We start from the raw sequence: 27,359 nt of genomic DNA, 5'->3' as shown, positions 1-27,359 counted from the left end.
CTAGACGCACATCCCATCCATCTCTGAGAATGCAATCATCTGTGGCGAGTCAACCGACAACAAGAGGATCCAGGCAATAGACGAACACCTGTACGGAAAGCCTCGTGCCGAAAGCGGCGCAATGATATGGATGGTCTCCAGTAGCCTTAGGGTCGGCCAACATCTAACAACACTCATCTTCTCTTCGCAAGAAGGAAGTTGGCTTGTCTGGGTTCCTTATTGCATCAGAGCCTGTCGATGGTCATCCATGACGTATCCAACATGCTCCTGCAACTTCCTACCCCTTTACTAATGGAATGGATAGCAATCAGGTTTGGCAAGCTGCGGTGATATCCTCAGCGCTGCAGGTCTATACAAAAATCTCCATCTTCAGGACACTTACAGACAAGGTCAATGAAATGACCAAAGAATTGGGTTCTGGAATACTGCATATGGGGATTCTGATCATCACCAGCTAATCAGAAGTAAAATAGTGATCCACATCATCACAGTGTTACAATCACGATAACTCTGGCTTGGTTGATTTCCCTGCTGCCTGAACTTCATATAACACAGCATTTGTTATGCTTTTTCTTTGGCTCGAGCCTCTGCGGCAACCATGCAAGAAGAATCACACAACCCCTGCAATACCAACTGTTTTCACACAAGCATAAGGGAATAGAGGATAAGGACCTTGTGTTATGCCATGATTGCTTGTTTCGCGCTGTTACTAAGGCTGAAGATCGTCACTTCTACAGGATTTTAATCAGAACCGACAGGGGTACGTATTGTCGAGGGTGTGAACGTCGAGGCTTCTCGCGTCGAGCAGGCTCCCGGGCGGTTTTAAAATAACATAGTATAAATGAGGCTAGAAGGCCTCCTTCCAGCTCAGTTGAGAGCATCAACAATCATCCAGACTTTCTTCTACTGCTTTCCTCTAGGAACCCATAAAATCTCTCTCACAAACTCACCATGAATCTCAAGACTGTTACCATCCTCCTCGGCCTATGCGAGATACTCCTCGCCGTCCCCATTCAAGGCTCCCAGAAAGATAAACGCCAGGGTCTCGAAGGCTTTAATTTCGGTGATCTGGCGAGCACAGGTGCCTCTGGCACCAGCGCAGGCTCAAACACCAACCCGTTTGGGTCGTTGTTCTCTGGCGTTCCGTCCACGAGCGGCTCAGGCTCCTCAGCCGGCACCGGGAATATGATTCTCCCAGCTGGAACTTTGACCTCTGGATCTCAAACCGGTAACGACGAAACGAACCAAGGACAGTCTGGTTCTGGCGACCTTTCCCAGGGCGGAGAGGGTGGTCAGGACGTCGAGGAGGCGGGTCAAGACGGCAATGAGGGTGACGGCCCAGAAGACGAGACCGTTGCTTGAATATGCTTCACACCTTGAGCATTCGTGACAGTGAAGCCAAACACGTCATCGGAAGAGCAAGGATTCCATTTCTTTTGTCAATGTAGGCAGAGAACAGGGTTGAGTTGGGCGGGCATTGACTTATCGGTGGCCGGGCACTTCTGTTGTTTGCTTCTTTCCGGTCATCTTTTGGCTTATATAGTGTCAATGACAACACTGCTATTATTCTGCCTAAGCTCCCCTTGCATCAACATCAGCAATGTTGATCATATTAGTCAAAATTTAAATGATTTGCTTTGTGGCGGGAATTTACATAACTCTGAATGCTGTGGCCAAAGGAGAATGTAGAGATAACTGTTATGCCGCGCCAAAGTACCATCAGACGCTGCACATGATCTGAAGGGCTCTCTGGTTCTTAGATCATCTTTGAACGTTTGAACAATCCTAAGGTAGGTAGTTTATCAATGAGGTCACGAAGCTGGCTGGCGGATGGGATCGCAGACAGCCCATTATGTCATCTGTGATTGGTGTATTATTGAATCTTCCCCGCCCTGAGAATTTGTTGTTTCTCAGCACAAACAGCCTCGATCTCCCCGCTTGATGATCAAGGGAAATTCTAAGATTCTCGCTCTCCAAGTAATGATAAAGAGGCATCGAATACACTGTCGACATAAAATCAGCGATTTTGAAGATGGGTGACATAGGCAATAGCCTGTTGAAAGTCAGTTCCTCCACGTCTGGAGCCTGAGTGGACAGGAAGCTAATTGTTGGATTTGTGCTGTTTCGAACGTCTAGGAGCTTGAAAAGGAATACTGTCCTCCTCTGGATTCAGCTTTGTTCACGGCTATTGTCTGCGACTATGACCTAGAAAACCCCGCGCAAGTCCAGCAACTCCGCGACACCCTGGACACTCTGAAGTTATCAGCATGGGAGCAGGAAGATCTACCCTTCGATCCATCCGGAACCAGCGGACTGAGTCCTGGCACTAGCGGTGACGCAGATGGCATTCTGTCAGAGCGCAGCGGCTCGCAAAACGGCACTGCCCCGTCGCGCGAAACAGATATCACCAGTCTGGCGTCCGACTTCTCCTCCGTTGGTCTGGACGACAGGCGCACGAGGAGTCAGGGCAATAGCAATTCTTTGCGCTACACGATCGGCCCTGACGGATCGCTGTCGCTCTCTGGCGCTTCCGAGAACGACAAAGTCGGTTATCTGACAGATATGTTTCCTTCTCTGGATCGCTTTACTGTGCAGCATTCGCTTAGGAAGTCTGACGGTGATATTGATCGCGCCATGGATGTGCTCTTGAACATTGCTTTCTTTGATGAGCAGCGAGAAGACGAAGATGGAACTAAGCTTGCCATTCCAAAGGGCATCGATGGGTTCGACGAGTGTTCTAATGGAGACACTGGGCGGAAGAAGAATCGCAAGCGCAAGGGAAAGAATAAGAACAGTCCGGTTCAGGGACTCTCTTCTCCGGCAGCCTCAGGATACTTGCAGGACGAGAATCTCCCCCTGAACAAATGGGACGCTGGTCAGAAAGATATCGAGTTTATCTGTTCTAGGACTTTGCCTGTCCTGAAGAAGGAGGCTGTAACTTCTTCTTATCATGCTAACGGAGCGTCACTGCCACAGACGATTCAATCGCTTGCGATGGCACATGCGCCTGAGGAAAAACATATCAATGGACACCCCGTAATGCTTGCACAAGTTGCAGAATTGACGCAAGAATTTCCGTCTGTTGCGCCAACACTACTGGGTGGGCTACTGAACATCACTCGCAATTCGACGTCTGCCGCCGGTGAGCTGGCAGTCGCCATGCTCACCCGTCCAGCGGCCAGTTCTGTGTCTAACCTGATCAAAATCACCACTGCGCCTCCACCCTTGGATCTCGATGATGATGAGCCCAAGAGACCTTCTGTGGAGTCACGAGTCCTTCGCCATCACGGTACTGCTCGAGTTACCGCTTGCGACCACTTTGTGGCCAGTGCAGAGGCTTTCCACAAAGCTTCAGCAGCTTACCGTCGTGGAAAATCAGACAAATTAATGGGCGGAGCAGCTGCTTACTACTCCTCGGTGGGCCGAGATCATCTCGAGCGCGCAAAGCGGGAGGCTGCCGCTGCGGCCGATGCTCTAGTCGATTCGCAGTCAACCTCAAATTCATTGGATCTGCACGGTGTCTCGGTCCAGGATGCCATTCGCATCGCCAGTTCGCGCGTCGCCGCATGGTGGGACTCTCTTGGCGACGCCAAGTACATGCGCGGCGGCGAGGCAGCGCGATCAGGCTTTCGCATCATCACCGGAGTCGGACGCCACAGCCATGATGGCACATCTCGCCTGGGGCCAGCTGTTGGCAAGATGCTGGCCAGGGAAGGATGGAGAGTAGAGGTGGGTGAGGGTGTTTTGACGGTGACCGGTGTTGTTCGACGTCGTTGACATGTTACGCCATTTTCAGTTCATGATCGTGTTTAAGATACCCTACAGTTATTGCATCTGGTTGATCTAGTTGATGTCCAAGGATTTAATGTCGGTGAATACTGCATCTAGCGGACATACTTGTTTACCTGTTTACAAAATATACCCATTTTCTTCTGCAAGCCTTTTTCCGGCGGTGATTCTCCGCATGATGACGTAAAACGTAGAGGCAATCGGAGATTCAGCAATGCATCGATAATCTGACACAAGCCTCGCTTTCGCGTATACGTGGCTGTGGCCTCTACGGGTAAACCTAAGCAGAATTCTCGACCTGATCTTCTCGCTAATCCAGAGTCCATAATTATAGTCCAGCCCGATGCGTTTCCAACACCTCAGTCGTTTTCTCCGCATCCTCACCACCACACCTTTCATCACATCCATTACCAGAATACCTTTTCCACTCTCAAGAGCGACAGCCCTCAAAGCTGCGCCCACTATTCCATTCCTAAGCTCATTCTTCGGCTCAAGTGCCAAAGCCGAGGAGTCCAACATGTCCTACCCCGAACAACGAAGTGAGGCGGAATGGCGGGCAGTCCTGTCACCAGGTGAACATCCTTCTACAATACACTACACACAAAAGAACAGCGATCTAATCTTTTGAACAGAACAATTTCGCGTCCTCCGCGAAAAAGGCACAGAGCCCCCTTACACGGGCGAATATGACTCCCATTCCCCGTCCAAGGGCGTCTACACTTGCGCCGGCTGCAACGCCCCGCTCTACAAGGCCACGCATAAATTCAAGTCCGGGTGTGGCTGGCCTGCATACTTTGACTCCATCCCCGGTGCGGTGACCAGACATACGGATCGCTCGTTTGGGATGGAGCGGACGGAGATTGTGTGTAGTAACTGCGGGGGTCATTTGGGTCATGTCTTCAAGGGTGAGGGTTATCCTACGCCGACAGATGAGAGGCATTGCGTGAACAGTATTAGTTTGAAGTTTACCGAGGACGAGGAGGCAGTGAAGTCGAAGGCATGAGGATCTGAGATGCGAAAACACAATTATGTAGTACCAGTTTGATGATGATGTTCTGACGGCGAGGAGCCATGGTATGAGGTGAGGGGCGTACGTGGACCATAAAATGCTTCCATAAAAATTTCTCAAGGCTCTATTCAAAACAAATAGATTTATAGGACTCGATGATTTGTATTATATTCGAGTTTCTAGTCTTTGTTGACTCCATCTTGCATGTCCGGCACGTGCGGCCGTCATCGGGCATCCACAATTGGCTGCCTCAGGCCGCACCGCATCCGCCACTTGGTGATTGTCATCCACTGTTGAATTTCCCCAAATACAACAACCATTACTTCCAACCCTTCCAGCCATCGAGAGGACCGCGCTACCAGCTGTCATGTCTCGACGTGCGACTCCTTCCCAGGCCGCGCAGAACCAGCAGATCATCAAGAACCTGCTGAAAATCGAATGCAATAAGATATGTGCTGATTGCAAGCGCAACAAGCGTGAGTTGTGCCCGCCCCCGGATATCCTGGTCTTGTCCTATCTGCCTACACTCAACTGCCAATCTGCGCCTTTGAACCCTGTTCCTTGATCGGTTTCGCTGACGATATAATCTACTAGATCCGCGATGGGCCTCATGGAATTTGGGAATCTTCATATGTATCCGTTGCTCGGGCATCCACAGGGGGATGGGCACCCATATCAGCCGAGTGAAGTCTGTCGATCTCGATTCGTGGACCGATGAACAACTCCAGAGTGTTATCAGATGGGGCAATGCCAGAGCGAACAAGTATGTGTCGAGCCGTTAATCCTCGCGGGTTGGATATCGTTTCTGATCATGGATTCGCAGATACTGGGAAGCGAAACTGGCGCCTGGTCACGTCCCCTCGGAAGCGTGAGTCGGCCCCGTCGTCACAGCAGTATACCAACGCTAATGGAAACGTGGATAGTAAGATCGAGAACTTTATTCGCACCAAATATGAATCAAAGCGGTGGGTTATGGATGGGCCAATGCCCGACCCGGCAACGTTGGACGTGGGTGACGACAACGTGGTAAGCTCTACCGGCGCATCTGTTGAATCTGCGATTGAATTGACACCCCTTTAAGCCTCTTGCAGTCGTCCAGGAAAAGGCAAAGATCGAGCGTTCCTCGTCTCAACGAGTAGCGAATACAAGCCAACCTCCGATCACGCACCGCCCCCAAGCATCTATTGACTTCTTCGGTGATGACGAGCCAATTACTCCCCCGGTTCGCCCTAGCACCACAGATCCCACGCCGCGGATCGCTGCGCCCAGGCAGCAATCGCAATCACAGCCTGCCGCAAAGCCGGCTCGACCGGGTGATTCGTTGCTGGGACTCGATTTCTTCGGGAGCGCTCAGCCCGCGACCACCAGCCGTCCAGCCAGCACCGCGTCTACCCCTGGTGGCTCGACCGGAATGTCTCGACCTGATTTGAAACAATCCATCCTGTCTCTTTATTCCAAGCCCCAGCCTCCCGTGCAACATGAGCGCCAGTCTTCGTTTGGAGATTTAGCATCTCCGGCCCCGCAATCGTCGTCTTCCAACTTGGGCGGAATGACCGACGCCTTCAGCGGACTGAGCTTCCCTTCGACCACTTCTCCGCCTTCCAAGCCAGCTGAAAAGCCCTCGCCTTTTGCCAATTTGACGAGCTTTGCCAGCGCCAAATCCAGTCCGGCGGCTCCCAAGATCACGTCACCTACCGCCTCAGCCAGCAGTGGCTTCGGTGGCGGTCTCTTTGACAGTCTTACCTCTCCGACTATCCCACCTGCGAAGCCTCAACCCCAGTCGCGTACCGACTCCATCTCGTCCAGTAGCCATGATTTGGGCTTCTCCAGCTTTGCCTCTGCTCCCTCGCCCAAGCCGAACGCTCCACGATCATCCTTCTCCAACGATCTCTTCGGACTCTCTTCGCCCCCGGCTCCTGCAGCTCCTGCAGCTGCACCACCTATGACGACGTCGCCTCAGCAGGAGCTCAAATCCGCTTTCAACCTGAGCAGTCCGGCTCCTGCTCCAGCTCCAGCCCCCGCTCCGAAGCCGGTAACCTCGACATCCGCAGCCTCTGTTGCGAGCATGATCCCCAACGTGGACCCTTGGGGCGGTAACGAATGGAGCACTCCCGAGCCCGCTGCCCCTGCCCCATCCACCTCGACCGTGATGAAGGTCCCCGACACGCTGACAGCCAACGACATCGGCGCTGGTTGGGGAGCCCCGTCCTCCCCCGGCGCAAAATCGAAACCCGCACCCACCGTAGCCGCCGACGAAGACTTTGGCGGTTGGGCCAGTGCCGCACCCATCTCGACTACGACCACAACAACAACCACGACCACGACGACCTCGAGCGCTCCCCCTAAACCGGCTGGCGGGTTTGGCGGAGCTGATGATCTATTCTCTAATGTTTGGCAGTAGTCTTATTTCTTCTTCTTGTGTTTTAATCTTCGATTGCATATAGTGCTCACGGTGTCAATTTAGACTTAGGCGCCATATCAATGTGAATTTGTTCTGTTCTCTCACTTCCTCGACCGGACTGGCTGGTTCCTATTGGTGTCAACGAAAGTACTCCTCTGTCTTTGACACAATGATCTGATCGAGTTACATGTGGAAAGTGAGGACCTGAAGTCAACGCTGAAATGACTGCTGCCAAGGCTATTCATGTCTATATTTCCACTTGTGCGATCTTAAAGAGGATTTTCCTCCCACGGATCCCTGTTTGGCCGAAATCCCAGTGAAGATGTACATTCGTACAATGCTGGGACTAGCTATAAGTAGAGAAAACGGGCAAAGAGCGAAACTTGCGACGAGAAAGGAGTTTTAGTTGAGACAGAGCAGATGATGGGTGTTCTGAACGGGTTGTGGTGAGATAGAAAGAGTGAAGTGGATCGAATGACAGATACTACTGGGAAAGGCATGTCAGAGAGAACTACACTCAATAGAGGTGGGCTCGAAATCATAATCATCAGAGTCTCGTTCTCTCACTGGCGTGCAACACCAAGGGACGTAATAAGGTCTCTCACATATCAACTCATGCTCGCTCGGAATGGCCGTGACAGTCATCAGAGTACCTCTCTGGGGTGAACTTGTTCCTGCAAAGATCATTCTAACAGGTGCCATCCCTCCATCCGCGCGCCCCACGATCGTTTCCCTTGGAAATCGACTTCGTCCTCGGTTGATCTCGCAGTGGTCATCGACTCCGCCGCTTGGTCTGAGCTTGGACAATGTTCACCATGGGAATACTGTCCCAGTGCCGACTCAGGGTATTGCTACTGCTTGCCCTGGACGACAGTACACTACTCAATTCTATGATGGGCAATGGCAATCGGTCCCCACGGTAGAGGATGCCAGGTCATTATCCACGAGGGCCCAGCCAAGTCTCTAAAGACCTCGAAAGCGCTAAACATCACCTGGCAACACTGCACGGGTGGATCCTTGGCTCTATCGTCAAATTCACATAAGAGACCTTTGCGCCCGGCGACACCTGGGCCTCTGGGAAGTGTGGATTCGCAAGTAACAACCATCACCTGGGCGATCCTGTCTGACGGACCAAGCCAGTACCGTCTCAGCCTTCACAAACATGATGAACTACCTATGATCATATCCGGGTCTATCCGGCATGCCTCAGCCCGTTTGCCAATAATCACGTTCAGTTTATCAATAGAGGTTTCTCAGCTCATCACATACCCCACAAGTGCTCATCAGGTCGCATCCTGACCTACCTAATCTGTTCCATTGAGTGATCAGCCAAGTCCTTGTAACTCGTGAGTCGCGTGTAGCTTTATGTTTGACTGACGTAGCTCGCCTAATGGCGTTGGATTAGTCACAGAAGAGTTGGCGAGGGGAGGAACCTGCAAAACTTGGTATGTGCTTGTATAAATATACCTGTGATAAGGAGACTCTTATAGCTCAACCTCGCCTAAAACTCATTCACACTATAACTTATCCTTGCCACCTTGTGTTTCCCTCTAGGTAGTTTCTCTGCTTTCAGGACATTTAGCATAAGCACTATGGTCAGCTGGCTAATTGCCCTACTTTAGGATATTAGCTAGGAGAAGGATAGCATATAAATGACTGCAAGGCGGTTAGCCAAGCCGCATGAATATTGAATTAGTATTACTAAATCGTTAGCATCATCACTTAGTCCAGATCTCGAGACGAGATCCAGAAATCATACACGGCAGAAAGAACCCGTCCAGAAATAACAACCCTTATAATAACTGCCGCACACTCGAAGCATCATTCGACACGGATTCCTGCGACACAATGGTGGTGACTTTGATCTTATTCGAAGTGCCTTCCTCGAAACCGCCTGCCTTGTAGTCGCCGCCCTCCGGGCCGTGGCTGACAGACTGCATGTGGAAATCTGGCTGGCGGCCGGCGATGGAAGAATGGAAGTTGGAGAACTGGGTGACGCGGCTGCGCTGGGTCCTGGTGCGGGTGTTGCTTTTGCTCTTGTAGCTGGAGAGGAAGCGGGGGAGGAGCTTGGAGATAAAGGCGCGGATGCCGGGGAGGCAGGCGCAGATGATGGCGACGTTGCATTCGATGGCGGACCACTTGGCAGCGCCTGGGTTATCATCTACGAGCTGAGAGTCAGTTTGGTTCTTTGGTAGATTGATGTCGACGTGGGAAAACGCACAAGTTGGATCAGACGAGTTGGAGATGACCATGAGACTGTTCAGTCGGAGAATGCTCGTTATCAAGACACTGCGCGGACTGTTAGCCACCCAAGTGCGGGGGACTAGCGAAGGAACAAAACTCACAATGAACCCAGAGCAAAGACGGCCATAAGGGCGTACCTTTGTCGTCTGGGGAGTTGCAGGTTCTTGAGCGATGGCATGGGGAATACCAAAATCAGGATATCCGTGAAAATGTGGATTGCAGAGTTGGAGAACCAAAGGGCTTTCTTGTCAAGACAATACCCAGGCTGCTCTTCATGCCAAAACTTGGACACAGGTACGCAAGTGACCCAGGCACTGATGAATGTCCACGATCCGTACGTGGCCAAAAATCCAATCAAGCACCAACAGGCGAAACGCATGCGCGGTGTCGAGAAGACTCGTTTGTATTGTAGAAGAATCGAGGCTTTGGTAGTAAGCAGACTCGCTTGATACAAGGGTATCGTTGCCCAGAAACACTGAAGTTACACATTAGCCGGACGTCAAAACGATAAGACAACAGGGTATTTCCTACCTTCATTTGTTTGACAAGGATGTCTGGCGGGATTTTCTCATAGTGCTCTCCCATGAGATACTTGACCTCTGATTGTCCACCATCAGCACTAAATGCAAAGTACAGCCATCCATGGCTTCGGAAATGGCATCTGCATACCTCCAATAAACAGACCGAAAAAAGCCCAACTAAAGGCCTGCGAGGGTTAGCCGACAAATCCGTCCCCGGCTATGGAACTCCTGCGAAAGGCTTACCAGAGCCACAATAATAGCCCAATCATCGGCGCCCATCTGCTTCACAAGGAATGTTCGGGTGTAAATTCGGATAAACGTGAAAACAGTGGCTAAGGTGGTAAATGCAATGCTGAGAGAGAGGGCCTCGCGGCCGCGGGGTGTTCCGAATGTCATTTTTTCTTTTCGCAATGGGGCCCCAGGAAGAACAAAATGCGAAAGGATGGAAGTTCGAGTTGATAGAGATTGTAGTGCAGTTGGCAGGAGTAAGGATCGTGAGGTAATAATAGTAATGAGTGACTTTCAGAACGGCCTAGTAGTGGTACTCAATAATTGGGAGAGGCTCCAATATCAGTTATTCTCCATGTGGTGCACATTGCGAAGGAGTGAAACACAGGTTAAAAGATCGAGAGCCAATGTAGGAGAGTACTTCAGAGGATGCAAGTTCCATATTATTGAAAAATGCCAGGCCCCATCTGAGACCAGAATTATGGATCATCTAAAGCCTGTATCGCTAGACTCCAAAAAAAGCGGAGAGAGAGAGTTGAATAGTCCATCCTTCGGGCTCCAACCAGAGATCTTATCATGATGAGGGACTACGGACGCTCAGGCCTCAAGATACAATGCCTGATGCAGGAATATCCTATTAGGATCCATTGGCTGGCGTCTTAAGGTTCATGGAAAGTTAGTTAAACAATAGCCTAATCGTAGTCATAGTCTAATAGAGTAATAGTACCGGAGTTTAAGTGGAGCTGGAGCTGATGTTGGTCGAGAGTTTATGCCAGTGACCAGACGCCTCAGGAATCAGGATAGAGTCTAAACACCACGTGGAGATATTGGAATAAGGATCGGCAAATCGTCGTTCAGTCACCGGTTCTTGAAAGACTCGATAGTTGTACTCGGCGCTTTGGGGCTTCCAGTATATTTGGGAACATCCTTCAAGTCAGACTCGGCTTTCCAGGAGACTGACAGAGTGACCGAGAAAATAGTTAGTTCATTGGATGGTTCTAACAACTGGCCAAGAAGGATAATATCACAGCCCAGACTCGTCGTTTCCGAATTGGGGATTACGTAGGCCAAATAAGGGACAATGCCGCCAGGTCAGAATGGATGCTGGTGGAATGAAGGTTGCCAGGACTCCCAGGAGGTTAGAAATATGGTTCAGGACGGGAAGTACACCCATGGATGACATGCAGAATATCTCCGTATGTTCCAGGAACCATCTTTATCAGACTCTCACGGGGCGGTAACCATTTCCGAATAAAGGCATTGTTGTAACGCCGGGACTCCCAAAAGTTTATGACAATAATATGACATTGACTTTGTGAAGCCCGATGCTTCCATGGCTTGCCTCGAAAAGAGCCCAGGAGACACCCCCTCCTGTTCGAAGGAAAGACGGCGTCAAATGTACTCAAAATGTCAGTGTTTCAGTGACAAATTGACGACTGTTAGGTTCGGCGCAGTGGTGAACCACGGCTCAGTCGGCATGACAGTCAGTTTAGCGAGCCAATAACTGGCTGAGTTTCTGGGTAGTATTCCTCATACCACTTTCGACCCGCCTGTCAAAAAACGGACGTCTGCAACAAGACAGCTAGAATGAGCAGCACACCTCTCTCTATCTCTTTTGTCCCTTCAAGATCTAGTCCAACTGCTTGTCCATCCTCAGGATAAAATCTCGGTGCAAGACTTACGTTCGTCTGAGACACAGGCCGCACGAGGGGTAATCTGCGTTCCCACGCCATGGCATGGACTTGTGCGCGATCATGTCGATCATATGCACGACTTGTTTAGTGTCTCCATTCCCAGGTTCGCGCTAAACGGAGTAGACTACCATCTTCATCGTGCTACTCCGTGAGTCCGCGTAGCCAAGCTTGTTGCTCTAATCCAGATCCAGCTTCCTGGTATTCAATGGTTCAATTACAAGGAGACTGCAGTGTATCCGAATTGTCGATAGTTGCGATGATGATCATCGACCTGAACTTTCCGGATGGCAAATTTTCTGCCGCCAACTGCAGTCAATGCCCAGTCACCTGTGGCGTGAGAATGACATACTAGCCTGGATCCACCCACCATCGAGTCTGGGCGTTTTCTAGTCTTGACTTTTCAATCTTTAGGCTTTAACTCGGACGAGATTAACGCAAAAGGGAAAAGGCTCAGCTTTGACTCCTCGACGCCTCCATGGCGGGTCCACACTCTATGCACGTTTTGATTGCATTGAAGACGCACTGTTGACCAGAGACACTATGTGAAAGAATGGCGTTGATCTTGTAGTAAGCCTGAAAAAGGGACCCTATCAGATGACTGGCGTCGACTTTGAAGAGAACATAAGCAGTGAAGCACAAGAGAGAGCCTACAGAGCTCTGAATGAGTAAATGAAGATTAAGGGGCAACACCAGTCTCGGCAGGTTGAGCCACGACCTGCTTACCCATTCAGGAAACAGGTTAGGACTCTTTTAGGCTGGCGACAAGAATACCTGAGCCGTCAGTAGGGTAGCACTATCTGCTTCAAAGACTATTGGGTAATTCATTTCTTGTCTATCTCATTCTTATAACGGTCAAACTACATGACAGCAGTTTAGGCTACATCGTCGAATTTAGCCGGCCCTCATGGGATCGAACAATGCTCCATGTACGGAGTACTCCGTATCACGATCGACATGTCTCCTAATGCACTCCGAATACGACACGACCTTTGCGTCGGAGCATGTCAAAAGTACGGAGTATGCGGAAGGAATCCAAGGAATCGAAGAAATCAGGCTTATCGAGCAGTGAGTGCCTCAGGCAGGATGATACCTAGGTTCTCGCCAAGCACCCGGTGCCTTAGATAGTAACGGAGATAATCCACAGAGTAGAGACCTTGTGGCGTTTACTAGGATGAGGATCCTTCAATAGCAAATCGGCCTGATTATGAGAGCCATCTGCAATGGCAGATCATCACAGACGGAATCATTTCGATGCAGGTACATCTCAATCTTGATTCAATTCGTCCAAACACAGGGTCCGTTTAGGTTGCGACTCCTGTCATCACCCCAAGAAAAAGTTATCATAAGCATGTCCCTGCTTCAACTTCTGCAGCATCCCTAAGGAAAGGGGATGTCTACCGCGAGGTCGGTCTGAAAGCGAGCATGTGGGCATTCGCCTGAAATTGACACTGAACATAACCTGACGAAGCGAGTATTTCGAGTGTCTCGACTTGAGACATGACCGTGGTGTCATCGTAAGACTATTCTCGTCTGCTTCCGTCTCCTTAGACTATGTAGCACTCGATCGGGTAAAACCTCCGCGTGTTTATGTTTCTCCTGTGGATCACTTGAAGATCAATACCGTTGTCGAAGATGCCAATAATGTAGTGCCATCGAGGCCTCTTTCGTTCTCCGCAAGTCCCTTTTTGGCAAATGTTATGACCACGTACGTCGATCACGTCAACAACTTGGCGTACTCAACATGAGCTATGGGCACAAAATAACCGAGTGGCTACTGGAGATGGCACGTTGGCCAGTGCTCTGACCATCTCAATGTCTTCCAACTGAGAGTGGCGGTAGTCGCCAGCTCGTTGCTGCGCTCGATACTCATGAGATAACTTCGCGTTTTTCTTGCCTGGTCAGGCATACCCTTCTAAGTCTGGCCGTTCGCACTGCCCAAGCACTGTCGCTCCATTTGCCTGAACCACCGTTCCCGATTCACCATTTGAAAGAGAAATACGAAGGCGTTTGTGGCATGGCATTGGCTTTCTCGACGTAGAAACCGCTATGGACTGTGCCTCTGAGTTGAACTGGTGTGATTCGCATCCACTTTCCATACGAACGACAGCGACATCGCATTTGAACATGGACTATCAGATCACAGAATCTGAAGACTTGACCGAACCCAAGTCAAGTCGATGAACATTTCGCGAACAGCTCATCCTCGATTTCCAACGAACAGTGACGAAACACCTTTACTCCCGACCAGATGAATCCCCTGTCCCGGTCTTAGCCCACACCATTTCGCTCCATACCGATTCCTCCTTCCCCGAGACAGTTGCCGGAATCGGCCCGTGGCCCAATATTTGCGCAGTAGAATACCGTGATGCAATGTTGAGAGTACCGGTGAGGCGTACATGGTTTGCCTTACGAAGACCATCGATCTATGGCGCCATCGATTTCTCGCGATACCAAGCTGAAGCGGCTTAAGGGATGGAAATGATAAGAGCTCTCACGCTCCGATCAATTTTCTAAGTGACCTGGAATCATTGAGCGCCTAACAAATTAAAATCATTTTTTCTGGTTGCGATCTACCTATAGTACATCGTTAATGGAAACCGTGCATCACCCAGCAGATTCCTACCCCCAAAACCCAGACGCCGTGTTTCAGATTGCGAGTGAACCCTCACCAGGGTTGAAGGGCGAACGGTAGGAGCACAACAACTACCTTTTTGATTGAGGTGAGGAGTTCCTCATATGAAGTGAAAGAATGAAAAAGAAAGAAAAGATTATCGAAAGATATCATGTGAAAGAAAAAGGGTATTATTGTACATCAATGGCCATGCAGAAGAATAAGGACGAGGACTAGCGAGTTTGAAAGGAGAACGAACAGCCGTCATTGAAGGGGAGGATCATCCACTGTTCATTTCGTTTCTCTCGTCCCGAGTTCAGTAGTAATCCTCTTTTTCTATTACCATGATCAACTCGGTAAGTTCCTTACGCAATGAGCGGTTACGGTCCCATGCTTCGACGATCTTCGGACGATGACTGAGGAAGACGGCTTTCTTCCATGAAAGCCCGTTGTACTGCGGTGCAATACCCGTAGGCAGGTTTCGGGCAAGATTGCGCAATACTAACGCCGCCTTGTAGGCCACTCCAAACGGCTCGCCCCGCTCATTGACTGGAGTGTCCAGGTAGTACCATTTGCGGACGATGCGCTCTTGGAGAACCGCCCGTTTGGATGTCGGTGGCTCCGCATCTGGCGCACGTTCCTCGGGCAAATGTGCGGAAACGTGCCCGGCGACCATTGCAGTATTGGTACTCGGACCAGACGACCGGAATTTCGTGCAGTTGTCCCAAAGACAGGTATGAACGGGCGACTCCGCCTTCTCCAGGTTGTAGTGTCCTGGCGTTTCAGTAGGCTTGAGATTCATGTGTTCCGTGAAGACATGATGGCGAAGTTCTGCCGGCGACTTGAAAGCGCGCTGACACGTCTTGCTTGGCTTCGAGTTGTCCGCCCACTTGCAGTAAATGTAGGGAAAGCCCTCGAAGGTATAGGCGGTCTCCAAGGGCCGAATGCCTTTGATGATGAATTTTGTGGCTGCACCAGGACCATTGATCACTTGAGCTTGCGCGTTCGTGAAAGTCGTACTGACATTTTTGATGAATTCAGCCGCAGGGAGAACACCGCCACCAGGAAGACGAGGGTCCGCAAATCTGCTCTGATACGCCTGCCACAATGCAATTTGGGTGATCTCGCACTCGAGGTCCTCAACAAAGCAGCACCGGAGCCAACGCGAGCTCCGTTCAGGCTCCGAAAGCTCCATCAGCTCTTTCATGAGCTCAGGCGGTACACGAGGGATATCCGACGGCGGGGGGGCCACCTTTTCTTCTTGCAACACAGTTTCCTTCTTGCTTGGTCGGCCTTCGTGCGTTAACAGTGCGACCATCCGGGGGACGAAGACGGTAGGCAAGTTGAAGACCTCAATCAACGTCTCAACGTTCTCGGATGAAAGTGTATACTGGTACCAGAAGTCCAATGCACCACTGAGAATATCTTTGTCCAGGTCGAGAAGAGTGTGAAAGTAGAGCTGCTGCAAAGTCTCCTTTGGTATCCGTTCAATTGCCCGATTCGCCTCTGGCTCGTCTAATTCAGTGGAGAAATGGGTGAGAGCCCATAGTGCGCGGACCACGTGAGCACGATCTGCCGACTCGAGACAATTGAGAAGTGAGATCCAAAGTGGATCTTCCGGATCGGTCTTCATAAACTTGGTGACCTCTTCTGCAATGTCCAAAGCGTCGTTCTTGATCTCGTTGAGACGAGGCTGATTGGGCATGTTGATCATAATGACGAGGAAGTCTCGGAGCAGGCCCTTCGCGTACCGTGACACATAGTAGGCATTCTCTTTCAGAAGGACCATATTGCGCAGTACCAAGGTCGCCTCTTTAACGTTGCGCAGAAGGTGGTTGAATTCGTACGTCTCGAGGGTGTCTTCCGGCAATGTAACTGGCATTTGTTTGATCTTCTCTAATAGATCTCGTGTGCCATGTAGTGAGTTCAGCACATTGACGCGATCACTGGGTTGCCGAACATCATACTGAAGCTCCCACTTCACTCCGGTTGTGACAAGGGAAATATCCAGGGCCTTTGCCATGAGGTTCTCCGCAAGCAAAGGGAAACCTTCAAACTTGAATTTATCCCATCGTTGATTCGAAATCTGAACAAGGTGATACAATGCAAAGTCCACCTCATCGGGAATTCCTGATTGTAAACCGTAGTGGGCTCTTTTATAAATATGATCGGCTGCACGGCAGGGTCAGTAATAGGCCACGACAAGCAGGCGGTAGTAATTTGACGGCACAGCTCACGTACATTTTGGTACCTCGAGATATTTGAGCGGAAAGTAAGGATCATAAAAATCGGGTTGCTTAGCCACCTTCCCTCGATCGTGCAGGGTCGCAAAAAGGCCAGGTCTGTTCCCGGGCGTTGCTACCTCACGCGTGGACATTGGAACTTGTCTTTGATCTCTCCCTTCCCAATTTTCGGGCATTCCTTGTGGGATATTCGACCCCATTGAGCCAGTGGAATGTGTATGTGCTCCGGTTGGCTGCGGCGACTGGTGTGCATTTGAGTGTGAGCGTCGAACAGGTGCAGTGTCTGGGATGAAGGGTTGGTTGGCTTTTGGAGCTTGCCGCAAGCCTTCTTTAATCCAGTCAGCGAACCTAGGTCGGAAATCATCTTTAAAAGGGATGAGGTACTTGCCTCGTAAGGACGAGCGCGGTGTATTGTTCGACATTGTTAGTAACCTAGTGAATACCCTGATCCCAATGCTTCCTGGGGACGCGCTCTTCGCTACTGGGACGAACTGAACCGCGTTGGCTAGGCTTGACCACGCCGATGTAGCTCCAGAATATGTCCACTATAACGTGCCGAGACCGGTTTCGCCTCGTTGGAAGAGAAGTCCTGTTTGAGACGCGCCGGCGTAGAACTTTGCTGAGGGTGTCGGGTTACTCGTTTAGGCGTGTTTTAGAAAGGAGAGGATGAGATGAGGCAGGTTGAACGAGCGATAGGGATACAGGCTGTTGGCCTTCACAGGCAAGGTGAATTTTTGCGAAGCTTGATTGATTGTCACCCCGCGAAGGGAGATCGGCCGCGACTTAGAGCTTTCGGAAGCCAACCGATGAATGCGACTACAGCTGTGAAAGCAATGAAGCTTCAAGAGGACAAATCTGAAGGAAGGAATGCGATTTTCTTTCTGCAGTAGAGAAATTAAGTCGCGACAAGGGCAGGCCTAAATCAAGCGTCAATGACCTGGTTGTGCTCCTTCAGGCTGTGTAGAGGAAGCTGATCCTGCGATCCTCGTTCCTGGCATCCCAGGCAAAAAGTCCGCCCATCTGCTTTGGCCTCAGGCGCGTGTCCGGAATATCGGTTGCTCCGGCCGGGAATGTTCATGTCATGTTTGTTATGTTTGGATTGGAAGAGTTGTTTATGCCTCAGGCATAAGCCTCCTTCTATACAGCCTTTCGATCTCAACGTCAATATCGAGATAGGAACTTCTACTACAACTGCCAGCAGGTATCCTGCTACTGCTTGGATACCTGCGCTTGATTACATTAGCGTCCTTTGTATTGTAATGTTGACAAGGTCATTATTTTCCCATCGAGACCAAGGATTATGAACGTCAGAGATAGATAGGAGGATTCGAGCACTCATTATAGAATGGAAGAATCAACACTTTTGAGAAGAACTTGGGTATGACTGCCTGAGGCCATCTGGTTGCTAAGCCTCTCATGTTGGCTATGCCATACCACCCATTGTGCATTTGCCATTTGTTTATCATAGGACTTCTGATGACATCCGCCTGCTACTCAGTATAATTAGAACGGATTGCTTATCTTTCTATACCTATGAGTAGAAACGAAGGAACTTCCTCATGTATCATTTATCTCAAAGAGTTCATGAGTCTACTCAGCTGGCTCGGTTGTCTCTCGCAAAGTTCTCTCATACCACAACCAGCATTCATCATAACGGTCCATTGAACTGGAGTCATGTTTTCAGCAATGGAGACATTGTATGTTGTTTTCACAAGGCTTCAGGAGGGATATCCTCAGCTCAGAGCCCAATCTTTCTGAGAGTTTTTCAGGACCAGAATATCGTGGTATTTTCCCACAACCTTGGAGTCCCCTGAATGTTAGCACTAATTAACCCGTTCAATGACTTAACAATTGCAGGAAGAAGTCGATCTTGGGCACTTCATCCGAGAAACCTCTAGTCATCACATGTTGGGACAAAGCGCCCATCCCAGGCCCATCTTCGCGGTGGTCGTCAAGTCGCCTTGTCTCGCGGTGAAATATCCAACAGGCAACGGATATGTAAGTAACACGCACCTCACTGTCGAGCCTTCCTCTCACGCAGTCAAGATCCGCCGATTCCAGCTAAAGTTCTCTTCGGACCGCGAATTCTACACAGCTCTGGCAATCCTAAGCGATATCAGGTGTCCATTCTCGGAGTCGAATGTTGGCTCATCACAGCTCGCTCGAAGACCAACATCCTCACAATGGCATTCACGTTCAGGACCGTCTAGCCTAGGCATTAGAGATCCCTTCCCCTCCAGCGCGAGCGCAGCCCTGTTCCCAGTCCTACCATCCGCTTCTGCACTAGGAAGTGCATCGAGTATCAATGCCGGTAGCGCTGCACCCAGTCCACACGTCAACAAACTCTTGCTGACACAAGTCCTCCGACAGCGTCTTCATTACCTCCATCTTCGTCTGGTACAGCTCAAGCAACGGCTCCAGACCCAAGTGGAACAGGATCAACCAACAGCTACACCGAACTAGAAGCAAAACAACCTCAACGAACCATACAACCACACACCGAAGAAGAGCCTAGGCCCAACGCTGCGAGTGTTCCCCCCAAGCCGTCCACCACAGCAGCCTGCCATGATATCACGATACTGAGCCAACTCCTCCCTCCAAAAAGGGAGTTACCGTTCTCAAAACCGCCAGCGAAGAGATCGCGTACAACCCCAAAGGAACCCTCCACCTCGACCCAGTCTCAAACACTCAGCGCAGGTGATCAAATCCCTACAACCACGGGAAACGATGCAGCAACAGCAGCACCACCCTCGAGTCAGGCCCCGGGGACGAAAAAGCCCACTCCAAAGAGAAAAACAGCAACAACTGGTGTACTGAAACGTTCAATCACTTCAGTCCCACCGCTGACCCTGGCCGAGGAGCCGCCTACTCAACCCATCCAGTCTATAAGTTCCCTCGCGCAGCCTGCCACCATACCCGGTACTCAGCAAGTGCACATATACGGGCAGAACCCCGACTTTGAAAGCAGTAATAATATAGGTCACTGGCGCGAACAACAAGACCCTACCCCAGCAGACCTCTCCTCGTACCTCTCTGCGCCTACACAAGAGCGTACAGCACGCCTGGAGAACTGGATCTGTCAGAATCTCGAGAACGATGGGTTTATTAAACTTTGTCAAGATGTAGAGGGTATATGGAGGCGGATTGCGTTTGGGAGCTGATGCCTGGTTCTCTTCGTTTCGTTTCTCTTCGTAATTGATTCCATCTAGTCCACGTTATATACCTATTCTTGAACGCGGAGGTTACAGATCGAGGAGAAAAGTGTTGAGACTATCCTGTTATGTGACATGTGAACGATCAGGCGTGTATCAGATAAGCATTTGTTATACTTTTACCATAGTGGTGGGCACACGTAGAAAAAGACAACTTTTGTTCTGGGAGAAGTTATCCAACCTAAGTGATAATAAAAGCACAAAGTGTCGTGAGTCAAATGAATTACATCAGTAGCAAACAGAAACAGCGTTGAAAGCTTTTTTCACACAGACAAGGTATAGATCAGGCTAAGAGTACGCAGATACAGTATATGAGATGAGATTAGCAGAAACGGAACCTATCGATCAGTGAGAACACGTGGCATTGTCGTGGATGGCCCCGACCTCAGCGAGTTCGACGGTAAATTAGCCCCGAAAAGACATTTAGATAACCCTCTTTGGTAAGAAGAGTGAAGTCGACGACTACACGGCTTGTCTGGTGCGCAGACGACGACGCGAGATGGGGCGATGTCGTGTTGACGTTATTCTCGGTCGAGGCGAGCGGTGGTGGCGAAGACGAGTTGGCAGCCACGGATCCCTCGGCGCCGACGGCGAGATCCGCCAGATGTTGAAGGGAGCGCTGCTCGTTTGGACCCATGACCGGGGGCGCTGTAGAGCTAGTTTTGTTCACACTGGAATCCTGATGCTGAGGCTCCTGGGCTCGCGAACGCCTCCAGTCTATGAAGATGCGGATCTTCGAGTCCCAGCCAGGTGTGGCGTAGATATTTTCGAACTCGGTAGCTTCGGCAGACACTTTCGCGCGGTGGTCGAGGATCTCTTCAACCTTCCTAAGCGTGTCCCAGCACTCATTCGTGTGTTCCGGTAGAACAGTGGCTTCGAGTAAGGTCATGGAAGCTAATGCTAAGCTGTGGAGATCAAATGGCGTCGCCGGGCGGGACTCCATAGTCGCTTTATGCAGCTCATTGATGGCCTCCACCGCGCAGTAGATAATCTCGTAAGGGCTGTAGACAAAGATATGCCGTTTGATGAGCAGCCGGACAGTCCAGTAGAGTTGGTTTTGCAGGCTTTCGAAGAACCCGTGCGATGGTGCTTCTTCGGCTACATCATAGGGCTTCCGGAGGTCCTCAATCTGTCCCAGACGTTCGAGAGAAGCAACCAAATTCGCACCGACCATGCGACCCAGTCCAGTATTCGATTGGCACACATTGTGCTCGATGGCGGCAAGAGTGGTCATTTCGACCAGGAACGAAGAGTAAGCTAAGAACAATTGGTGTTAGCAACCAAAAACAGTTATTAGAAATAAAAGTAAAACGTACCACCAATCCCTGCGGTGACAAATCCAAGAACGCGTTCATCTTCCCGACCACCTATCTCCTGGTTCACCAAGACGCTCGGATCGGCTACACTAATGGCATACCACCGCGCCAGTATAGCTAGAGATACCCAGCTGCGCCTCACTAGATTTGCATCTGAGTCCACGTCGGCGTCTGAGGACCGTTTAGCCTTCAATTGATCAAGACTCTTTGCCATATCAGAACCGAGTTTGGTGGCGGACTGAATCAAAGAATGTTTAGGCACCCCATCTTTGAGGACAATGTTCTCGGGACCACGCGAGTCACAGTCCAGGATCATGAGCAGCGTAGTCTGAAGCCATACCAAGTTGACGGCAGTTGGACGAACCAGGGCCGGCTGCCGAGTGTAATATAAGAGAAGATCCTGCGCATTATCAAACGAGGTCACTCTCTCGAAGGTGCTTAGCACGCGGTCCAAGTCCGTGCGCGTCACAGTGTACAAAGCATACAAAAACACCTCCTGGACCTCGCGGCTGCATTGATGAAGAATCTCTAGCAGCCGGTCTTTCGAATGCGGCAGGATGGGGAAGATGGTGTGAATCTTGGCATAGTAACTGCCTATAGTCAGCTATCATACTGCAAAAGGATAGGACGCTATGAAGAAACATACGCATTGAGAGCACCTCCATCGACGTCCAAAGGCGTCATGTCCTCTTCGATACCGTGTTTAGACACATCCGGGATGTCAAGGCCATGTGGAATCTCATGCTCGTTTGTCGACCAGAACAGATTTCCAGGTTTGGGTGCGGTATTTCCCATAACCGAAGAGTTCATTGGATCTGTCGAGGTCTCGCCAGCATCTATCAAAGTCAGTCAAGTAACATCACCTTGTACAGGTAAGGCAGACAAACCGAATGCGTTCTGCGAACCTCTGGGGTTGAACTGAGGCTGAGAATAAGATGTATTGGGTAGTCCAGCCGGCAGTCCTTCAAAAACAGAATACGTCCTCTTACGACCGATAGGGCCGGCATCCATCGGTGGGGAGAATTCCTGGTAGGGTCGGGGGGGCGACACCTCATTCATGGCCTGGTACGGCATGTCCGGGTGCACCATAGCAGGCTGCATCTGACTTTCGAGAGTGTGTAGACGCTCCGCAAGTTCCTTGATATAACTGATAACCCATGTCAGCAACTTCGTTCCATCATGACGAGTAGCAAATGGCGCTGCGCTTCTCACCCTTTGCTAGGACCACGTTTCATGGGCACACGACTGAATTGGCACGCGACGCCGAGTCGACGACAGTTCGAGCAGGTCTCGACCCCGGATTCAGAGCTTGCATCGCAGCGGACCTAGTGAAACATCATGTAAGCCCTCCGAACGATGGTGAGGCGTCGCGCAAAAACAAAACGCGAAAGCCAAAAAAAGAAGAATGGGGTATAGGATTCCTACCTTCTTGCGCCTACACTCATCGCAGGCCCGAGAAATCTTCGACCTCTTCCTTCTAGCGCTCTGGTCTCCATAGCTCAGATCATGATTCGGATCGACGCCCACCTGCTGACTGGGAGTGAACTGCAGCATATGTTGTTGGTGTTGGTCCGGCGACGAGGGGCGTCCCATATCAGCGGCACCGGGGTTGGACGAGCCCATAACCATCGATTGACCGTGATGCACGCCGTTGCTCGAACCGTCGTTCAGGCCTGGTCCGGAAGTCTCGCGCGAGAGCTCGGCGGACAACAGTTCGTCGGCGGTCAACTGGCGATTTCCATAGTACGGCATGGAGCCCTGAGCCATTTGCGCCGCGTTGGGAGACGGGTAGGATGTAGCCGGAGGCATATCAGAATGCTCGCGGGAGTTCATTGCGTCTCTAAAGTAGATAATCACGCCTAGAAGGTGGGTGTTGATGGTGGAGCGAGGCTCCGGAGTGATGACGGAAGGAGGTAGTTGGAGGACGGAAGGACGCGAGTGACAGCAGGCAAGGTTTTACAGGCTAAAATTGCCTGGGCGGAGAGGCATGTTGAAGGGGCTAGCGCCGTGTGTCGTCGGCGCTGTGAGCATGACGCAGCAAGCATGATCGCGCGACAAAATTGAGAGAGTCAGGAACAATTCGAGCTTGCGATCGCATGTGGGATTGATGATATAGTTTCACACCTTCGGGATGATCGCGCCAACGCGGGGGTCCGGCTTTTTGTTTCTGCGTCCAGCGAGCGGATTAATACTATTTCCCACCGGCCCAGACTCTACTAAATCAACATCTCGAGGGGACCGAGACGAGTTGAAGATGATTTTACGATTGGGAGATGGCATCTTTGTGGGAAAGAGGTGGCTCCCAAGCCTTAGGAATCCCTCCAGCGCTGGTCAATACTAATCGCGTCCATCCCGCTATATGAGGCGATTGTCGTGCAAACTCAACGCTCGCCCCTGTGCAGATGATCGAGTTACCACAACACAGCACAATATGAAATTAGATGCTCGCAGCTTATTCTGTTGCCTTCTTCTTCTTACATTTGAAACATATGATGTTATGGTTTCTCTGTGCTGAGAGAAATAGCTGTCTCAGGTTATTCTCTTCGCTTGACACCAACGTTGGGGTTGGCCACTTATGTCTTTCCGATGGAGTTGACCCTCCAAGGCTTCTTTCCACGCCTCTGACCCATGAAGATCGAGGTACGACGTGGTTTGACTCTATGAGCTGAATATAGAGGACCTCAACCAGAAGACTCCAGAGTAATTCGTGCCAGCGAACAGCGCCTTAGGGGCATGGTGCAAATCGCTCAAGCCTTGCTCAGCATATAGCCACGACCTACTAAACAGCATGGAAATCCATGCCAGAAGCTTCACTGACAGTGCTATGGCCTTGAATGTGCAGTTCAGGACTAGCTGATGCCTGGCTCGAGCGCGTCTATGGCGGAGCTGTCTTACCGCTCTGTGGACTCGGTAGATAAGCATAAGGGCAATAGGTAACGTTGCTGGGATGTTGCGAAATTCTTGTGAATATCTTTGTAGGCTCATTGCGGTCTGTACGGAGTAGAAAGGTGTATAGTCTGATATGAGACTTCAACAGTCATATCCATGCATCTGAGGTGTAGCTATCCATTCACCGTATGCTACAAGGTATCTTCTCATTGCCTGGGGCTTGGTAATCTTCCGTTCTGGCATCAAGGTAACTGTCTAATCCAGGGCTTTGGCGATCAAACCCAACCAATACAGTACTTATGAGCTAGTAGAGCTAGTAAGATACCGCTTCACGCTCTGCTCCACGTCTGTCCTCCACGGCGAGCTGGTTCGTCGATGGAGCGAAACCGGCGCTGAATAGGCCGCGCTTAGCGGGCCGCAAGGAAGTACTGCTATCGTTCCAAGCACATCAACGTTGACGAAGACACGCTGGCCATTTCAGAACCTAAGGAATTGAATTGAAGAAACGTTGAGATCGAAACAATACAGCTTGATCCAAACGAAGCGTAGTATCCTATCCCAGGTTTGCTGCAGTGTCCAAATTTACTGTCAGCCAAGGACGCTTGTGACGTATCAGGCTGAGTGGAAAGACATTTGTGCCTCTCGTCTACGAACGGATCAACTGGGTTACATAGTGCGATCGTTCGCTGTAGTGGATGAGATGGCCAGGCCTTCTCTGGATCATTCAAAGTTGTCAAGAGACGTCCCTGATTCCTTGGTCCCCCTGTACTCACAAGTACAGGTCTCAACAGTTGTTTTCCATTTTCGCATGACGTCGAATCGAAGATTGTATCTTCTCAGTGGACAGGTATATATTTCCCGTACGCTGATCATCAGACGGAGCCGCTTGGACGCTCAGACCCTGAGTCCGATGTCACTCCCTCGGATGTACCTACGGAGTAGGTCCCTACAGACTTACAGAGTAGTAGTAGATACCACTGTACCTGATTTGTTCCAAGAGCCATATTTGCAAGGTGCCAACATCGTTCGCCGGCCAACAGAGGCCTCGTAAAGACCAGAATAGGTACCAGCTGCTAACTACTTGTCCGCCGATTGTTCGCCAGGTAAGAACGAGGATGGGGCACCGAAAGACCCGGTTTTACCCTTGCCGGGTCACCGGGTGGCTATGATTGGCGGAGAGAGAAATCGAACGGCGCAGATCAGGGCCCCGCCACATGACCGTCTGCCCCCAACATGCGTAGAACGACGGAGTACGGGCTAGATACCTCCAGGTAACCAGTTACTACGGAGTAGAGAACCCATCCAAGAAAGCTGCAAATGCCCCAAAAGAGAAGCTGTGACGCCATCCTGCAGTTTGTAGTACGCCAACCAGGAGAATTACCGGCGATTCTTGTCAGCGTTGTTGGTGATCGGATCGTGAATCCTACATGCCAATAAGAACGGGTGGACTTTTTAACGTGGGTGTCCCTAAGGAGGTAAGATTGGACAGTCAGCTGGGAGGTGAGCAAAGCAGGCTGTGTTTGAATTTACAGTACAGCCCTGTAAGTAAGGTACCACAGATGACCGCATACTCGACGGTAGTGGTAGTCCTGCGTCTGATGCGCATCCGGACAGGCATCATGGGGCAGCCATGTGTACTTTGGCTGTAGGTCGATATAAAGAGACTTCGATGAAGTGACAAGAGACGAGGAATGGAGAAAGACCGGCACAATAAAATGAGTCAACCATGGCCCAATGCGACTCCATGTCCAGACGCACGTTTCTCAACCCATGGACTCGTTGGAATTGGTTGGCTGTGGTTGTTGGCTCCTTCTGCATGGAAGATGACCATAAGTTTTCTAGAAATGGGGTGGCAATCAGCGGTTAAATCTTCCGGTTGTTATTGGGCAAAAGGACGGATACGCACTCCATAACCGGAGAGAATGAAGGTTTGAACAGATTCCTGTACTCGATCATGGCGCTCTTTTCTTCATGACGGTGCACTATCCGTGGGGATAATACTGAAGGTTTCGAAGTTTTCAGTTGGACCTCACCGCACCGCAAACCTTGGTCCAAGACTCTTTTGCACTGGCGCCTGGTCAATCTGGAGATCTTGCGGGTTGCTGCCCCAGGATTTCGTAATATTACTAATGGGATCCATCGACCAGCACAAAGTTTGGCTGGACTCCAAGATTTCATATTTCTTGGATTCTCCACCCTTGCTGAGCCCTAAGACCTGGATAGTATGTGTATCACGTAAACTAGGCTATCAGGTCTGACCCTCAAAAGGCCAAGAACGCGGAGGACTGGAGACATTGGGGAGGCTGTCGCCTCCAAAGTGTCTGATAGATAGTGCACAGGATTTTCATGTCAGAGATGTCGCTACACATTGAAGTATTCGTTTTAAGTCACTGGGATTTTCAGTCAAGTGTTACATGCGGCTTTACCAATTGAGAGTGTGCCATTGTACCTGGCTAGACTACATGTATGACCTTGACGGCAGTGGCATGTCCCGTACCACACGATGCGCCGTTAATACCTGTCCATGTTCAATCTAAAGAATAGGACCAGAAGCTGACCAGACAAGGCTGGTCAGGGAAGGATTTGAGGTCCATAACAATATCAATTGTCAAGGGCAAGAGTTTTCTCCCGAGAAAAGTGATGGATGAGACCAATAATGGTAGCGGGCCACACATGTCCACAAACTGTGCGTGTGTTCATGCACACTGCCATCCATGGATCCGCTTCGAGGATTATGGCGGGTGGACCAGAGCACGAAGCATTCCAGTTTTTCTTGCTTGCACCATGTCCAGACAAGGGAGAACAGTCACAAAGGACCGATACATTCCTCGAATCGTTAATGAGTATTCTTCATCGCTCCTTCTCATCGTCAACATCGGGGTCTTGCAGGTCAATGGAATGTAGAATCAACAAGGCTTGACAACGTGTTTCAATAGCATTTTTGCCCCGTTTTGTGTTAGTCACCGTACTTTGCTAGTCCGTACCAAATGGGCTTAGCGTGGTATTTCCTCGGGACCAGCCGTTCATTGGGGTCTAGCCTGTCTCATTATGTAATATACAGTAAGGTAGATTGGAGATTTCAAAAATTACCATACATGCGGATGGCCACAGCAGCCACTCTCGCAATCTTCTGCCTATGTCAGTGGGCCTTCGTTGCAGCCTTGCTTAGTTGTACTCGGCCAGGGCGGTACCTGGGTACCTC

The 27,359-nt window shown here is 50.5% G+C and overlaps 8 protein-coding genes across 8 annotated transcripts; 5 read left to right on the top strand and 3 right to left on the bottom strand.

The window, feature by feature from the left end:
* Positions 1-951: 951 nt before the first annotated feature.
* On the top strand, positions 952-1,362 carry NFIA_053530 (uncharacterized protein; the record flags this gene model as incomplete). The annotated part of the gene is made up of 1 exon (XM_001257903.1): positions 952-1,362. The coding sequence occupies one exon, from the start codon at positions 952-954 to the stop codon at positions 1,360-1,362; it is 411 nt and encodes a 136-aa protein (XP_001257904.1).
* Positions 1,363-1,830: 468 nt separating this feature from the next.
* Positions 1,831-3,777, top strand: NFIA_053520 (Smr domain protein; the record flags this gene model as incomplete). The annotated part of the gene is made up of 2 exons (XM_001257902.1): positions 1,831-1,854; positions 2,137-3,777. The coding sequence occupies 2 exons, from the start codon at positions 1,831-1,833 to the stop codon at positions 3,775-3,777; spliced, it is 1,665 nt and encodes a 554-aa protein (XP_001257903.1).
* Positions 3,778-4,306: 529 nt separating this feature from the next.
* Positions 4,307-4,792, top strand: NFIA_053510 (peptide-methionine (R)-S-oxide reductase; the record flags this gene model as incomplete). Its single annotated transcript, XM_001257901.1, has 2 exons — positions 4,307-4,361; positions 4,422-4,792. The coding sequence occupies 2 exons, from the start codon at positions 4,307-4,309 to the stop codon at positions 4,790-4,792; spliced, it is 426 nt and encodes a 141-aa protein (XP_001257902.1).
* A 373-nt stretch (positions 4,793-5,165) lies between these two features.
* NFIA_053500 (stromal membrane-associated protein) lies at positions 5,166-7,199 on the top strand (the record flags this gene model as incomplete). The annotated part of the gene is made up of 5 exons (XM_001257900.1): positions 5,166-5,274; positions 5,393-5,561; positions 5,622-5,666; positions 5,722-5,824; positions 5,880-7,199. 5 exons carry the CDS (start codon positions 5,166-5,168, stop codon positions 7,197-7,199), a joined length of 1,746 nt encoding a protein of 581 aa, XP_001257901.1.
* Positions 7,200-8,992: 1,793 nt separating this feature from the next.
* NFIA_053490 (putative integral membrane protein) lies at positions 8,993-10,360 on the bottom strand (the record flags this gene model as incomplete). The annotated part of the gene is made up of 5 exons (XM_001257899.1): positions 8,993-9,455; positions 9,545-9,918; positions 9,975-10,042; positions 10,113-10,149; positions 10,208-10,360. 5 exons carry the CDS (start codon positions 10,358-10,360, stop codon positions 8,993-8,995), a joined length of 1,095 nt encoding a protein of 364 aa, XP_001257900.1.
* Positions 10,361-14,813: 4,453 nt separating this feature from the next.
* Positions 14,814-16,940, bottom strand: NFIA_053480 (putative chromatin remodeling complex subunit (Rsc9); the record flags this gene model as incomplete). The annotated part of the gene is made up of 2 exons (XM_001257898.1): positions 14,814-16,669; positions 16,739-16,940. 2 exons carry the CDS (start codon positions 16,938-16,940, stop codon positions 14,814-14,816), a joined length of 2,058 nt encoding a protein of 685 aa, XP_001257899.1.
* A 1,705-nt stretch (positions 16,941-18,645) lies between these two features.
* Positions 18,646-19,901, top strand: NFIA_053470 (uncharacterized protein; the record flags this gene model as incomplete). Its single annotated transcript, XM_001257897.1, has 2 exons — positions 18,646-19,051; positions 19,144-19,901. The coding sequence occupies 2 exons, from the start codon at positions 18,646-18,648 to the stop codon at positions 19,899-19,901; spliced, it is 1,164 nt and encodes a 387-aa protein (XP_001257898.1).
* A 436-nt stretch (positions 19,902-20,337) lies between these two features.
* Positions 20,338-23,101, bottom strand: NFIA_053460 (putative C6 finger domain protein; the record flags this gene model as incomplete). Its single annotated transcript, XM_001257896.1, has 6 exons — positions 20,338-21,209; positions 21,269-21,858; positions 21,915-22,104; positions 22,156-22,415; positions 22,481-22,593; positions 22,694-23,101. The coding sequence occupies 6 exons, from the start codon at positions 23,099-23,101 to the stop codon at positions 20,338-20,340; spliced, it is 2,433 nt and encodes an 810-aa protein (XP_001257897.1).
* Positions 23,102-27,359: the final 4,258 nt, after the last annotated feature.

This window comes from Aspergillus fischeri, genomic scaffold (assembly GCF_000149645.3).
Source record: "Aspergillus fischeri NRRL 181 1099437636266 genomic scaffold, whole genome shotgun sequence".
NCBI classification, from domain to species: Eukaryota; Fungi; Ascomycota; class Eurotiomycetes; order Eurotiales; family Aspergillaceae; genus Aspergillus; species Aspergillus fischeri.
The sequence above is the reverse complement of the archived record's forward strand: the minus strand, read 5'-3'. Positions and strand labels throughout refer to the sequence as shown.